Source organism: Sporothrix schenckii (assembly GCF_000961545.1).
Source record: "Sporothrix schenckii 1099-18 chromosome Unknown Cont47, whole genome shotgun sequence".
In the NCBI taxonomy this organism is placed as follows: domain Eukaryota; kingdom Fungi; phylum Ascomycota; class Sordariomycetes; order Ophiostomatales; family Ophiostomataceae; genus Sporothrix; species Sporothrix schenckii.
The window spans coordinates 5,100,099-5,114,765 of NW_015971148.1; the positions used below are offsets into that span (position 1 = coordinate 5,100,099).

Sequence of the window (14,667 nt, forward strand, 5' to 3'; positions counted from 1 at the left end):
TTGGTTTTGGTAGGGTGAAGGGGAAGGGGAAGTGTAGAAAATGTGACGAAAATTGCGAAATAGTATATGCAACAGTTTTGAGGATGGCGAATAAAAACGATCAGAATAGACAGAATAGACAGAACAGACGGGAATAGATAAAATAAACAGAATACATGGAATAGACAAATAGACAAATAGACAGAATAAACAACATATCCAAGCACCAGACAGCTATTAAACAGGGCCAGCTGCCAACGACATCTGACAAATTCACAAGTATTGTATCTACGGTGAGTCCGTTCGATACGTCGTATGTCGTACGGTGCCTGCTTCTGTCGTCTTCACGCCTGCCTCTAACAAACTGACAGCTACCCCTGCATGCAGAGACGCCCCACTAAAAAAGGCCCCATGCGGCCCCTAACGCTTAGAGCCCGCCTTTTCTCCGCACCTTCCTTTGAAGCAGCCCTCATTCCTCGTTAACGCAGTAGAGCGATCTCCATCCTGAAACGAGGTGCCAGGTCTTCTAGACGTTCCCAGAGGCCAGGGCAAGACTATGGAATCCAGAGAGTGTGGCCAAGGAATGGCCAGAGAGTGCCCAGAAAGTGGCCAGGGCGACACACGAGACGACATGCGAGCATGCAAAACCGCATGTGAGGAAGAGGACCCTTGTTTTAAGAATCATAACACTACCAGAGGCGGACGCGTGTCCGCTGAGACTGCTCGTTTTTGACGTTCTGTTCTGGTCTTGTTCTATTCCTGTTCTGTCAAGTTCTGTGACGGCCTATCTTCAACTTCGATATTGTCTTGCTTCCCGGTCACTCCTTCCTCACTTGCATCTCAGCATCCCTTGACCTCTTTCTGAGAAAGACCCCACTTCACAACCTCGCGCCTTCTCTATACATTGCTGCCCCCTCTTTCCAGTCGGTCGCTCCTGCGGTTTACAGATTGCGCCCCTTCCTGAGCCAATATTGTTTATTTGACAACAGCCCAAGTTTTTTTTTGTCTCAAATTTCTCTCTTCTCCCTCCCCCATATTCATCTTCTCGTCACAGACATCCATCACTGCCAAACAGCGTCACAACACTCCTATCCCCAACCCCAGGCTTGCGATAGCCTTGGGGTCCTGCCTTGCAAAGGCGTCAACAAGACGTGAAATCTTGCTCGTCTCGTATTGGACAGGCAGCAAGACACCATTTTCTTACAAGATACCATTGCTTCGCCTTGCGTCGAGGCCTCTCCGGTCTCTCACAGAGAGCAACGTCTGCTCATCATGGCCTTCATCGACACTTTGCCCGCGGCAGCGGCGACGTCTTCGTCCTGTCCGGCAAACAGCGGAACGGTCACGTTTTCGAGCCTCCCAGAGGAGGTCCAAAGAGAGATCTTGAAGCATGTTCGTCTCTCTCTTCCTCTTCTCGCACTCTCTTTTTTGCGTCGTGCTAACCTTCCATCACGTCCCGTATAGTGCTCGAGTCGAGAGCTCTGCAGCCTTGCCCTTGTCTCGGCTCACTTCCATTCGCTCGCTTCCGCGTTCCTTTACCACACGTTGAACCTTTCTCTGCCGACAGAGAGCGAGCCCATTGCACACCGCAGCAGAGCTTTCCGCAAAGGTCTGCCCGACCTGCTGAATACGCTTACGACCAGCGACTACGACTACTCTCGCCACATCCGCCATGTCGGTCTTGGCACAATCTGCGAGATGCTATTTATGCGGAGCCACAGCCCCTTCCGCGTCACCGAATTTCCCAGTAAAACGCTCAACACCCTCATGGTCCTTGCCATGCGCAAGGCCGTCGGCCTCGAGTCGCTCTCCTGGGATGTGAATGTCGAAATGAGCCCCGCCCTCTTCAAGGTCCTATGCAACATTGACACCCTCGTGGAGCTCAATGTGCGTCTTCATCACGGACCGTCTGCCTACCGTCGTCGAAGGGTCGTGCCGAACAATGCCAGTGGCCACCTTTACCCACCAGTCCACCAGCAAACAACGCCCGCCATGCCACTGAATGCTTTTCATGGCGATACGCCATCACAAGAAAGCTCGGCTGTGCTGTCAACGAACGTTCCCCCGCTCGGCAACCAAGGCCAAGGCGTGCCATGGACGACGCAAGCCGGTCTCGTTTTGCAGCAGATGGGTCACCCCAACAGCACAGAAAAGTCCAGCCAAACCACCACGTCGCCCGCCTCCGCTGCCCCCGACCGAGGCCAGCCTACTTTCTCGGGCTTCAAGAACCTCCAGCGCCTCAGTGTCCTGGACATTGAGGACCTCGGTGTTCTCCCAGAGCTCCAGGCTTGCGTCCACAACTGTGCCCGCTCGTTGACCCATTTGAGTCTCAGCCTTTCTAGCAACTTGACTCAGAAGAAACGCGAACGCGTACAACATACTGTAACCACCACTGCGCCGCATGCCGCTACCGCGGCCACCGCCACCACGGCCTCCGCCACCAACAATGGAAATAGTAACAACAGCAACGGAACTTGGGACCTCATGCCCCAGCAGGTTGACAATTACCTTGCATACACGACATCTGGCACGCCTCACAGCATTTGGGGAGGCATAGGCGGCACGAACAGCCCGCTAGCGAGTCCCGGCCCGGTTGTTGGTGGTGTGGATACTGGAAATGTTCCCAATATTATGGCTCTTGCGAGTCTTGCCAATATCACGCACTTTGGCGGTGCAGCCAGCACCGGCCCTACCTTGTCTGCGTCGGCATCAACGGCCTCCACAGCCTTGGCCGCGGCGCAGAAGACGAAGGCGTTTCTGATGACAAAGGCTCTGCGAGACCAGGACAAGGCCCTGGCGCACATCTTTGGTATCGAACCAGACTGGTCTCCAGAGAAGGAGTCGACGAAAACAGCGACAAAGAAAATGCAAAAGAAATCGGCAGACTCGAACGCGTCCGAAAGCACATCTGCTGCCGGGTCAGACGACAAAGGGAAAGGGAAGGCGGCGGAACACGACCGGGAGACGGAAGAGGGCAAAGAGCAAATCAAGAGCACCCCAATCGAACCCAGTGACATTGTGGATGCTTTGCAGGCTGCCGCTGTCGAGCTCGGCGGCCCCCATACTGACAGTGCCAGTGCCTCGTCCATGGCTGACCGAGAAGCGGCGGCGCTGGAGCGATTTATGGAGCTTGCCAAGGGATATCTTGCCTCGGCTCGCCCAGAGGCTACGGCTTCCAGTGCCTCTGTTGAGTCCAAGCCATCCACGCAGGCAACTACCGTTGGCGAAGCATCTGCCTCCGGGTCCAGCTCTGGGTCGAAGCCGGCCTTGGATCCGACGACCCCTGACGACGACACTTCTCTCTTTGGGAACGGTACCGTATTCACTTTGCCGACGCGGCCTCTAGGCACATGTGTCAACCGGGATGTCTTGCCGGAAGATATAGACGTGGAAGCGCCCGAAGGACAGCTCGTTCTTCACCCTCACGACGGCCCGGGTGATATTGACGCCGACGAGTCGCAAGCAGAGACAGAGGAAACGGTGGCAGAGGAGGAATCGAAGCAAGGCGCTAGCACGTCCCCAACGCCAATGCAAAAGCAGAGCACATCGACTGGAGCGGGCAGGCTCCGTAACGAAAGACCGGCCTCGTTGACTTCGGAGGCCGTGGCAAACTATGCGCGGGAGACACGCGGCCTCTCGCTCAAGAAACTGTCGTGCTACCTCATCCCCGTCAAGGCATCGATCCTCGGCAGGGCCATTGACCTGCTCTCCCTTGTCTCTATCACGCTTCTCAGCGTTGGGCCGCAAGCCGCCATCTGGAACCTGTTCAGCAAGGAGAACCTGGCTCACAAGCTACCACTCCGGAACATCCATACCGACAGCGTCAGCCAACCGTTTTTGCAGTGCGTGGCGCAACTCGACAAGGTCGAGCGTATCTACCTACTCAAGCGCATCGGCCAGGGCCACCTGCCCGAGAACGCTGCGCCCACGTCCTCGGTCACCAGCGCACACATTTACGAGAATATCCTGCAGAAGCACGCTCGCACTCTCCGGGTGCTGTCCGTGCGCGACATGACCAGCGAGGGCTGGGACCTTGATGACACAGCGATCCGCCTCCTCGCGAGACGCGCCCGTAACCTGCAGGAGCTTGCTGCCAGCATGAATATGGGGTCCTTGCACATGCTGCAACGGTGCCTCAGTGGCTTCCGCTCGCTGCGTGCGCTTCACGTGGTGCGCTTGCGCAACGACGACACGTGCGTGTGGGTGATGCAGGAAGTTAGGCACTTCCTGATGGACATGCTGTGCCATTACCCGCACTTGCCGCTCACGTACGTCGCTACAGAGGGCAGCCATTCGATCGACCGGATTGTGCGCGTAAACAAGCGGGCCGAGCGGAAGCTGCACGCCCCCGGCCCCAGTGGCAGCACTACGGCGGCGTCGACCATCGCCAGCATGCGGGTTCCCGATGCCGCCGAGAAGGAGGACGACAGCGACAGTGGTGGCGAGGACGGAATGTTTCACACGCCGGAGTTTCGCCTGGAGTCGATACTCATGTGCCACGCGGTGAATACGACCATTTTCACACAGGAGGTGCTGCACGGCATGATATGATGTGGTGTTCGTCGAGAAGGAGGGAGGCGGAGGGAGGACATGGCACAGATAGGTACGGGAGCGCAACAGAAGTCGTTGTGCATCCATGTTCCACTTATTTAGGTCTTTTATAAATGTCCTACATTTTCTCATCTTGCTGTCGTTCCTCTACATATGAACGATTTGGTAGCAATGCAAACGCACATTTGATTTCATCTAGCGTCGTATTTCGTTTCTCATAATCGTAGCAGTGACCACAGCAGTAACAGGAAACGACATCACAATGCTCACTCCGTCCGGAGAATGCCTACATGCACAGCAAACCCGGCCGTCGGCAGCAGTCCTGGCGTCAACAGTGCCTCCGGCACCCGCCACACGCGGAACGATGCCACAAAGGCCGTCAGCCACGCCGTCAGCACATCCGGATCGCGCAGCTGCTGGGCGACGATGACCACAGTGGGAGGGAGTGTGTCGCCTGTGCCATGGGCGCTGCCTTCGCTGCCGCGGCGCAGCCGGCACACATCCACACATGTCTGCACCAGCGGCGCCACGAGCGCCTCGTTGTAGATGCAGTCGCAGGCCACGACGGCGTCGAAACTGGCTACGCCGCCCAGCCGCCGCCCCCCGGCTGGCGTCACCTCGTCCGTCTCCCAGTCGAGGCTCTCAAACAGCAGCGGGGCCGCCGTGCTGCTGCCCTCGTGCACGGCGCCGTTTTCCTCGAGGTTGCGCTGCAGCAGCTTGGCCACGTACGGCTGGTCGGTCAAGACGTAGCGGCCGACAGTCCTCGTCGGGGTCGGGGGCGACGGCGTGTCATGGCCGGGGCGCTTCTTTTTTGTTTTCGTCTTTGTCGCGGCCGTCGGCCCCGGCGCCTGTACCTTTGTCCCCTTCCCGGTCAGGGCCAGCCCAATGACGCCGGCGATGCCGCAGCCGAGCTCGAGGACAGACGACGACGGACCCAGCACGCCCTCCCCAAACAAGGGGTTCTGGGCCCCGGCCAGCCACGCGGCCACGGCTGGCGTAATCTTCCACAGCACCGCCCCCGTCGTGCCGCCGGCCCGGTTGGAGGCCAGCACGGCCGGCGACTGGTGGATCGTCAGGTCGCGGCCGGCGACGGTGAGGTCGAGGACGGCGGCATGGGCGTCGACGAAGCCGAGGTTCTGGGCGAACGGGCGCTCGTGTGCGAAGAGGAGGAAGGTTTCCTCATCGGCATCGCCGACCTCGGGTCCGAGGCGGGCCAGGAGTCGGTCGAGAGGCGAGGCGGACATGCAGCACGTGTCCGGGGTCTTTGCTATCGTGTCAGCTCAGCTCGCTCGTCCACAAACCGCTACGGAGACGAAATCGTGCCATCCTCAATGTCGCACGCACCCTTTTGATACGATGGTCGTCCCAGAGCTTGGCCCCGAAGATCGTCTGTTCGGGACTCGGTGCGACGGATTCGTCCACAGGCGAGCGTCCAAACCTGGAGCTCCAGCTCTCGACCTTGTCCGAGGCGAGCCAACCCTGTGCTTTGCCCTTGCTTGGGCTTGGCTCTGGTCCGCCGTCAGCCGCTCCACTGCCAGAAGCCCACTTTCACGATTCCACATAAAGCGACTTCCAGTTTCGTCGTAATGGAAAACGCATATCCGCACGTGATGTATCACGGGCGGACTCTTCAGTTGGCTCCAAACCCGCCGCGTCACAAATGCAAATGTCCGTCCCGGATGGCAAGCAAACCGCTCTTCCTCTCGCTGAGCGCGAACGGCGGTCGAAATCGAGCAGGACGTTATGGCCGTGCTCGTGTGTCACCAGAAACCGGCCGCCGGGGCGTCTGATTACAATTTCCGTCTCAACTCTCGAACATAACGGTCCGTTATCTCCTTGACGCCATCTTCTTTGACATAACGGCTGAGCATTTTGCCCTCTTTTGTGGCGTAACATTTCATTTCCAATCGGCCTTTACGGAGCAATTGCACAATTCCACGTCACCCTGAACATACGCCCAAGGGGCAAAATTGGAACATGGCGATAAGCCACAGCCCTTACCGCCCTATCACATTGGTCTGGTTTCCCTCAACAAAAATAAAATTAGCGTAAAACGGTGTGGACATATCTTAACATGGAGCGCGGCACAGTCGTGCGCCACCTGAACCGTCTCTGCCAGCTGTAGCAATATGAGAGGTCGGTTCCAGGGCCCGCCGGGTGACGACGACAGCTCCTGCACAGATTACAGCTTTACGATTTACTGGTTGCCTCGAAGCCAGCGAGCCTGGTTCAAGGATTGCACGGCAAGGTAGCAGTGTGGTTTGTCCGTCCGCGGAATATCCTTGGCTTGTTTGAGCTCTATTCTCACGACTGAGACGATGGCACGTCGATCTGGCAAGGATGCTCGAAGAATGGCACAGTCTCGAAGCTCGACAGTGACAGTCTGACAGTCAAGCAGTTTAAGCTCGACAGCTCAAAGCACTGTGGAGCACAGACTGCCAAAGAAACACCGAAGAAAACAGCTTGGAAACAGTGTGGAGGCGTGCACCAAAATACGTGGTGACGATCCTTCTAGCCACTGGCCCACGGTATCCACCAAAATACATCGACTACCCAAGGGGGCCTGTATTTTACGCCGTATTTGCCATCATCTTTGTTGGGGAGGGGGCAAGACCTGATTCTACTCTGTACATTTCGGAATGGCTGGGTTATGTGTTGCATCTACATGTAATTAAAAGGTACTTCCGTTTGGAAGCGAAAACAGCGGAGGAGTGCCCTAGCACACACTGGGATTTAGCGCCATTGTCCTGCTGTCTCTTCACCAACTCCTTGCCTCGAAGTCTCCCTAGTCGCTCTTTCCCCTCTTGTAGCTGGTGTCAAGTGGGGCGTATCCTGGTCGCACCGCAGCCGACCCGATAGGCATAGGCCTTCCAAGACAGCACCACCAAGAAAACACCAAAAAAACATCCTCTTTCTGTCTCAATTCTCTCCGCGCCTGGCCGCCACCACCAGGGTACTCGTCCAGGTTGTTCCCCTGCCCCTCCCAGCCTGCGCGGCGTGCGTTAGCGCCGCCTGCTTCTCCGCACAAAACGCTGCGGGATGGTGTTGTGGGTGCCTGGCTTTTGTGCTTTTCGCCTTTGAGCTCTTGTCGAAAGAAGTCTCCAGGTTTTCTGCGCCTTGGCTCGCTCGCCCATGTCTGCCGAAGTTTTCCGTAGCTCTACATGTGCAGCCATCGTGAGCATAGGAGACAAAGCACAAGTATCAAGTGTAAATCAAGTGTGAGCCGCGGTCGACGAGTCGTGCCTTCCCGAAAAAAGCATGCCGTCGTGCGTGCGACTGCCTGGCATGCGACAAGCTCTGGCTGGCTGGCGCCTGTGATTGAAGAAGGAACGACCAAGCCGACACTTTACGCTCTCCATGACGTGAACCACATCGGAAGGACCAACCTGCCTGTGCTCTAGAGCTTGGCCGCAGACCAACCGACAACGTGTCGATTCTACGAAACATACTTCAATCACTTGACCTCCCCGTGTATACTGTGTACCGTACGGCATATTGTTTTGGCCAGTGAGCGCTCGCACACGTACCCATAGAGCCATGCTAGCCAACACTACCCCGTAGAAAAGACCTCTGTGACGTGCAGTCGCTCTTTCCCTCCTGGGCTAACGCGCCCTCCCCAGCTGCGCCTTCCCCGACTTTCTAGCCCCAAAAACGCACCTGCCACTTCAGCAGGTCGCTCTTGCCCCTGCCCACCGCAGCCTTCCAGCCCTCCGTTTTCCTTCCTGCCTTGTGCGTTCCATTGAGCTAAACAACTTCTCACGAGAATCTCGGATCGGCCCTCTTTCTCTCTTCCTCTGACACTTTCTCACCTCCTTTCTTCTTTTTTGTCCCTCCTCCCCTAACTGCCGACATCCGTCGTCAACTTACTCATCTTACTTTTGTATTCGTCTCGATCCGCCATTAGCCTTTCGCTCTCCGTTCTGCTACCCGAACAACAACGTCGCAGCGTTCCGTGCTAGGTCTCATAGTCGCAGCAGCTCAGAAACCCAGAAATCCAGAACCCAGAAACCCAGAATCCGAGAAAACAAGGCACCAAACGCGCCTCAGACAAAGCTCGTCAAATTAAACGGTAAGGAAATAACCAAGGAATAACCTCGCCCAGTCTTTCCATGAATCGGGCTCCTATCGTTTGGGGATCCCTTTTCTTGTCTCCTTCGCCTTGCCCTCTCTTGTGCCCTCTTCGTCCACTCTCTCGTCCTCTCTCCCGTCCTCTCTCACAGTCATCCGTTCCACATCCACGACCTCTGCCTCGACCTTGCCCTGTCACCAGCCTCACCCTGCGCAATATAGCTCACCTCAGCAAGTTTGGCCTCTTTAGCCAAAGTCCCGTTTCTCTCGTGCACTCTTCGCCCTTTTCTGTTGGTCGGCCTCCTTGTTCTGCCGTGTTACCTCGCCGCCGCTCGCCGGTTCTTCCCTCTTCTATTTGCTCGCCTGCAGCTTCACATCGAGCATTGGCTGACTTGACAACAGAAGACGTTTCTCCCGGTTAGACTGACTGCCAGAAGGAGACACTGAACCTAACCGAGCTTCATCCTACGCTCGTCACCACCTTCTCTACATTCCCCATTCCACATTCCACAATGGTTATCCAGCACGCTTCGCCGCGCGTCTCGGCTCGGCCGCCCTTCTCCGTCGAGGTGCCCGGCCAGAAGCCTGTCGAGGGCGAGACCCCCATCCGCCGCCATCCCAAGGCCGTCCCCGAGATCGTCGGCACGCCCGCCCCCAACATCACCACCGTCTACGAGCTCTGCAAGGTCTCCGTCGAAAAGCATGGCGACGCCAACGCCATGGGCTCGCGCCGCCTGCTGCGCACCCACCAGGAGACCAAGAAGATCAAGAAGGTCATTGACGGCGAGGAACAGCTCGTCGACAAGCAGTGGACCTACTTTGAGCTGAGCAGCTACGAGTACATCACCTACAACGAGTACTTCCGCCGCATAAGCAAGATCGGCGCCGGCTTCCGCAAGCTCGGCCTGACCGCCGGCGACCGCGTCCACATCTTCGCCGCCACCAGCGCCAACTGGCTGACCTTCTCCCACGGCGCCGCCACCCAGTCCATGCCCATTGTCACCGCCTACGACACGCTCGGCCAGGAAGGCCTGCGCCACTCCATGGTCGCGACCAAGGCCAAGGCCATCTTCCTCGACCCCCACCTGCTGCCCATCCTGACCAACGTCCTCAAGGATGCCGTCGAGATCCGCCACGTCATCTGGAACGACCAGAACCAGGTCAAGCAGGAGCACGTCGACAAGCTCAAGGCCGCCTTCCCCAACATCACCGTCCGCAGCTTCGAGGAGCTGCTCAAGCTGGGCGAGGAGAACCCCGTCGAAGCCGTGCCCCCCTCGCCGGAGGACCTGTGCTGCATCATGTACACCTCGGGCTCCACCGGCACCCCCAAGGGCGTGCCCCTCAAGCACAAGAACGTCATTGCCGCCGTGGGCGGCGTCAGCGTTGTCGTCCAGCCGTACATTGGCCCGGGCGACGGCCTCCTGACCTACCTGCCCGCCGCCCACATCCTCGAGTACGTCTTTGAAAACGCCTCCCTCTTCTGGGGCTCCACCATGGGCTACGGCAACCCCAAGACCCTGTCCGACGCATCTGTGCGCAACTGCAACGGCGACATCAAGGAGTTCCGCCCCAGCATCCTCGTCGGTGTCCCCGCCGTCTGGGAGATGGTCAAGAAGGGCATCATCGCCAAGGTCAACGACGGCAGCCCCATTGTCCGCTCGCTCTTCTGGGGCGCCATGTGGGCCAAGACCAACCTCATGGCCACGGGCCTGCCCGGCTCCGGCATCCTCGACGCCGTCGTCTTCAAGAAGATCAAGGAGGCCACGGGCGGCCGCCTGAAGCTCTGCATGAACGGCGGCGGCCCCGTCGCCAAGGACACCCAGCGGTTCATCTCGATGGCCATCTGCCCCATGATCAGCGGCTATGGCCTGACCGAGACCACCGCCATGGGCGTGCTCCAGAACCCGGCCGAGTGGACCACCGACGCCATGGGCGCCATGCCGGCCTCGGTCGAGGCCAAGCTGGTCGACTTTCCCGACGCCGGCTACTTTTCGACCAACAAGCCGCACCCCCAGGGCGAGGTCTGGCTGCGCGGCCCCAGCGTCATGGACGGCTACTTTGAGAACGAGGCCGAGACGGCCGAGACCATCACCGCCGACGGCTGGCTCAAGACGGGCGACATTGGCGAGTTTGACAGCCGCGGCCACCTCAAGCTGATTGACCGCAAGAAGAACCTGATCAAGACGCTCAACGGCGAGTACATTGCCCTCGAGAAGCTCGAGTCCATCTACCGCTCGGCCGCCGTCGTCGCCAACATCTGCTGCTACGCCGACGCCCAAAAGGCCAAGCCCATTGCCATTATCGTCCCCGCCGAGCCCGCCCTGCTGAAGCTGGCCCAGTCCATTGGCATCAGCGGCACCGGCCTCGAGGAGCTGGCCCACAACAAGAAGCTGCAGTCCGCCGTGCTCAAGGAGCTGCAGGCCGCCGGTCGCCAGGGCGGCCTGTCCGGCATCGAGATTATTGACGGCGTCGTCGTGTCCGACGAGGAGTGGACGCCGCAGAACGGCTTCGTGACGGCGGCGCAGAAGCTCAACCGCCGCGGCATCCTGGACAAGTTCAAAAAGGAGGTGGCCGAGGCCTACGGCGCGGCGTCGAGCTAGACGGTAGCCTATGCCTAACTCTACCAGGCCGGCCTTGCGCTACCCATTATTGTTTGTCTAGTTTCCTTGTTCTATTGTATTATCTCTTCTCTGCTGATTCCCTATTTTCGTGTTTTTGTTTTATTGCCGGGATGGGGGCATGGGCTTTTTGTATTGCTCCCCCTTTTGATGTGAAGACAACTCTATTTCTTCTTTATAGTTGTTTTTGTGTTTGGTTATTTTACCGGACTCTTTCGTTTTTGCTTTGGATATCTTTTTTGAGTGTATTGCTGTTTTTGGTATAACGCACGTTCTAGCAAGAAATACACGGTTCTCGGGTACCTTTTTTGTTTCCTTGTGCAATGTCGTGACCCGATGGACACAACGCTTGTGCTCGTGGCACATGGTTCATGCAATCCGCATGGCAACCCGCTCGTCGAGGCAAGCGGAGCGGCAACATTACAACATTGCCCGCGAGAGCGCATCCAAGAAAGAAAACAATGAGCTCGTTACGTACGTGAGCCCGTGTACGGCATGTCGCCACGTTGTCTGTAGGGTCACACAGGACCTGCCGGACCAAAACAAATACAAGGCGTGGAACAAAAGAGTCTGTGCCAAGAAGAACGGTCAAGGGATGCCCTTTTTTGTGCAAGGCGGCGCGCCGAGAATAGCAACACTAGTTTGGTGGAAAGAGGTGACGATCGTTGCAAACAAAAACAGCCAAAAATAAAATCATGGAAAAATAAAACGCCCATTCTCTTTCGTGTTCTTCCTCTCCCTCTTCCCGCGCACACCTCACACCTCACACCTCACACCTCACACCAGCCCGTCGTACAACGACAGGGCGGACACAATGGTCTCGTCGCGCTTGCTGCCCTCTTTGAACTCGTCCATGTCGAGGCTGCCGTTCTCGTCCTTGTCCATCATGCGGAAGATCTTCTTGACGCGCTTCTCGGGTGTGTCTTCGTCCTCGGGGAGCTTGACCATGGAGCCAACCTAGGATAGTTAGCAAACGACAGAACGACAGTAAAAAAAATCCAAAAAAAAAAAAATCAGTGTAGCCAAAGGGGGCGGGAGGGGACCGAGACCTACCATTTTGTAGATGGCTTCGACAATTTTCAGCATTTCGTCGTAGCTGATCTTGCCATCGCCGTCAATGTCGTAGAGCTGGAAGGCCCAGTCGAGCTTGTCCTCCATCTTGCCGCGGGAGGTGACCGACAAGGCGACGATAAACTCCTTGAACTCAATGGTGCCGGACTTGTCCGAGTCAAAGACGTTGAAGACGTAGTCGGCAAAGCTCGAAGGGTCGCCAAAGGGGAAGAACTGGCGGTAGATCTTTTGGAACTCGTCCTTGGTGAGCATGCCCGAGGGGCAGTCGCGGAGGAAGCCTTGGGGGTCTGTTAGTACGAGGCGAGAAGAGGCGGCACGGCGTCGAGGAGACGTCCAGTCGATCGAGGGAACGCGAGCGCAGCGAGACGTGGAGAAAAGACATACCCTTGTACCACTGCTGCAGCTCCTTCTTATCAAAATGTGTCGACTTTTGCAGCTCTGCCAGCTGCTCCTGGGAAAGTTTTGACTGTCTGTAGCGAGGAGGCGGGGCGCAAGGCCAACGATGTCAGCAACATGGTTCGGGGTGATGGACGGTGTGGGGAACAGTCGGCCGTTTCTGGCGTGTCGCGCGACAGCGCGGGGCCATCGCCCGGCAGTGTTTCCCGCCAAACGCGCACACGACCACAACGATGCGACGGGTCGCCGGACACAGGGGACAGGCGGCGAGACACGTACGATTTGCCCATTGTGGCTTGTCTATTTGAAGTAATTATGCCGTTTGTAGTCTCGTATGTGTATTTTATTGTATCGTTCTTGTCTGTATAGAAAACACCGTCGGCAGGTGGATGGTCTATCTCACGACGCTGCTGGTCATGCGCTGCGCCAGGCCAGCCGGTGACGTTCCGGGGCGGCAGGAGATGGGAGGTGTTCGGAAGAGGCGACAGAGATCTTTCAAAGGACCTGAATCGTTGGCACGCGTGGTCGTCGGCGATGGTGATCGATCAAAGGTCGCGGGGGGAAGGGTATCTCGAGGAATCGTCTAGGAAAACTGGCACAGATGTAAGCAACCACGCAAGGAGACAGTAGGAAGAACCGCTGGCGAGTCGGAGGACGAGAGCCAAAAAATAAATGGTGAGAGGGGAAGGAAAACGGTGATGGTTTGCTCTGCCCGTACTTTTTTGGCTGCTTGCTTGCTGGGGCGTTTATACCGTCGCAAAGGCTGAAATGGAATAGAGTGGACGAGGCAGGGGGAGGAGAGGGGAGGGGCCGACAGCACGAGTGAGATAGAGGAAGGATGGTAGGAGGCACGGACTAGTCAGAACGTGCGTGCGGTGAGAAAAGGGAGCCCGTCGTCGTCGTCTTACCGGTCACTATTCGATTGCGTGTTGTGTTGAGTGCGTGTGTGCGTTCCTGATCTGAGACGAGGAGGCAGGGAGTGGAAGGCGGGAGAAGGGGGGACAGGAGCAGGAAGCACGGAGGGAGGGTGAAATAGAGGGGCTCTTTCCCTTGGAAGAGGTGTATTACACGATTGCGGAAGGAATTGATAGAGGCAGCAAGAGCGAGCAAGACGGTGTGCGGGGAGGGGAAGGGCGAGGCAAGAGCCACTGAGCGGCCAGGCCACTGGCAGCCACAGGGACCGGCCGCATTCGCCGTAGCGTAAAATGGGCGCCAAAATGATCCGCCAAAAGGATCCGCCGCCAGATGGAAGGTGCGCCAGACGTAATTACACAGTCAAGCTAACAGCAAGGTGTGCAGCAGCAACGTCATCCACCCACAGGTCGTGTGTGTCACCATTTTGCTAGCAGAGCAGAGAGCAGTTGCTCGCAGGCCAGGCCACGGCGCTTGGAGGACGGAATCGGGCAATGGTGCTGTCGGGGCTCGACTGGCGATGCAGGGTCTTTTTGGGCCGTTCTGGGCCGGTTTTGGGACCGGTCAATCACTTACATGTGGAAATACTATGTTGTATCGTAAGGACCGGACCTTACTTGCTCTGACGGTGTCTGCCGGCGATTCTTTTGTGCAGTCTCACGCTGCGTTCCTTCAAATTTCTTTTTTCTTTGGGCTCTGGGCTTTGGGCTTTGGTCTTATTACGTCTGCTCCTGCCCCCTATTAATCTCCGTTATGTCACTGGCCGGCTGCTGCGGCCGCTTCTAAACAGTTAGTTGGAGACTTTTGTCTTGGCGTGTGACGGAGGAGTCGTAAAAATGGAAGGCGCCGATGAGCATATCAGCACCAGCGCCAGGAGGTGGGCACAATTGTGCAGGCGGCAAGGGCACTGATGTCAGCGACAATTGGGACAGAACGAATGACCTACAGCAGAAGCACAATTTGCGGCAATTGCGCTGTTGCGGTCATTGACAATTGGCAACTGCTTTCTGTAGCACAAGACAGGCAGGCGCGATCGAGGGGCTGCGATCGAACACAGGCGTCTCCACGTATT

The 14,667-nt window shown here is 57.3% G+C and overlaps 5 protein-coding genes across 5 annotated transcripts; 3 read left to right on the forward strand and 2 right to left on the reverse strand.

Moving 5' to 3' along the window:
- Positions 1-1,251: 1,251 nt before the first annotated feature.
- Positions 1,252-4,530, forward strand: SPSK_03929 (uncharacterized protein; the record flags this gene model as incomplete). Its single annotated transcript, XM_016730744.1, has 2 exons — positions 1,252-1,371; positions 1,444-4,530. 2 exons carry the CDS (start codon positions 1,252-1,254, stop codon positions 4,528-4,530), a joined length of 3,207 nt encoding a protein of 1,068 aa, XP_016586137.1.
- A 266-nt stretch (positions 4,531-4,796) lies between these two features.
- Positions 4,797-5,774, reverse strand: SPSK_04454 (uncharacterized protein; the record flags this gene model as incomplete). The annotated part of the gene is made up of 1 exon (XM_016731261.1): positions 4,797-5,774. One exon carries the CDS (start codon positions 5,772-5,774, stop codon positions 4,797-4,799), a length of 978 nt encoding a protein of 325 aa, XP_016586138.1.
- A 3,336-nt stretch (positions 5,775-9,110) lies between these two features.
- SPSK_04065 (long-chain acyl-CoA synthetase) lies at positions 9,111-11,198 on the forward strand (the record flags this gene model as incomplete). Its single annotated transcript, XM_016730877.1, has 1 exon — positions 9,111-11,198. One exon carries the CDS (start codon positions 9,111-9,113, stop codon positions 11,196-11,198), a length of 2,088 nt encoding a protein of 695 aa, XP_016586139.1.
- A 795-nt stretch (positions 11,199-11,993) lies between these two features.
- Positions 11,994-12,973, reverse strand: SPSK_04452 (calcium sensor NCS-1; the record flags this gene model as incomplete). The annotated part of the gene is made up of 4 exons (XM_016731259.1): positions 11,994-12,173; positions 12,270-12,574; positions 12,672-12,757; positions 12,963-12,973. 4 exons carry the CDS (start codon positions 12,971-12,973, stop codon positions 11,994-11,996), a joined length of 582 nt encoding a protein of 193 aa, XP_016586140.1.
- A 927-nt stretch (positions 12,974-13,900) lies between these two features.
- SPSK_10593 (uncharacterized protein) lies at positions 13,901-14,340 on the forward strand (the record flags this gene model as incomplete). Its single annotated transcript, XM_016736938.1, has 2 exons — positions 13,901-13,935; positions 13,971-14,340. 2 exons carry the CDS (start codon positions 13,901-13,903, stop codon positions 14,338-14,340), a joined length of 405 nt encoding a protein of 134 aa, XP_016586141.1.
- Positions 14,341-14,667: the final 327 nt, after the last annotated feature.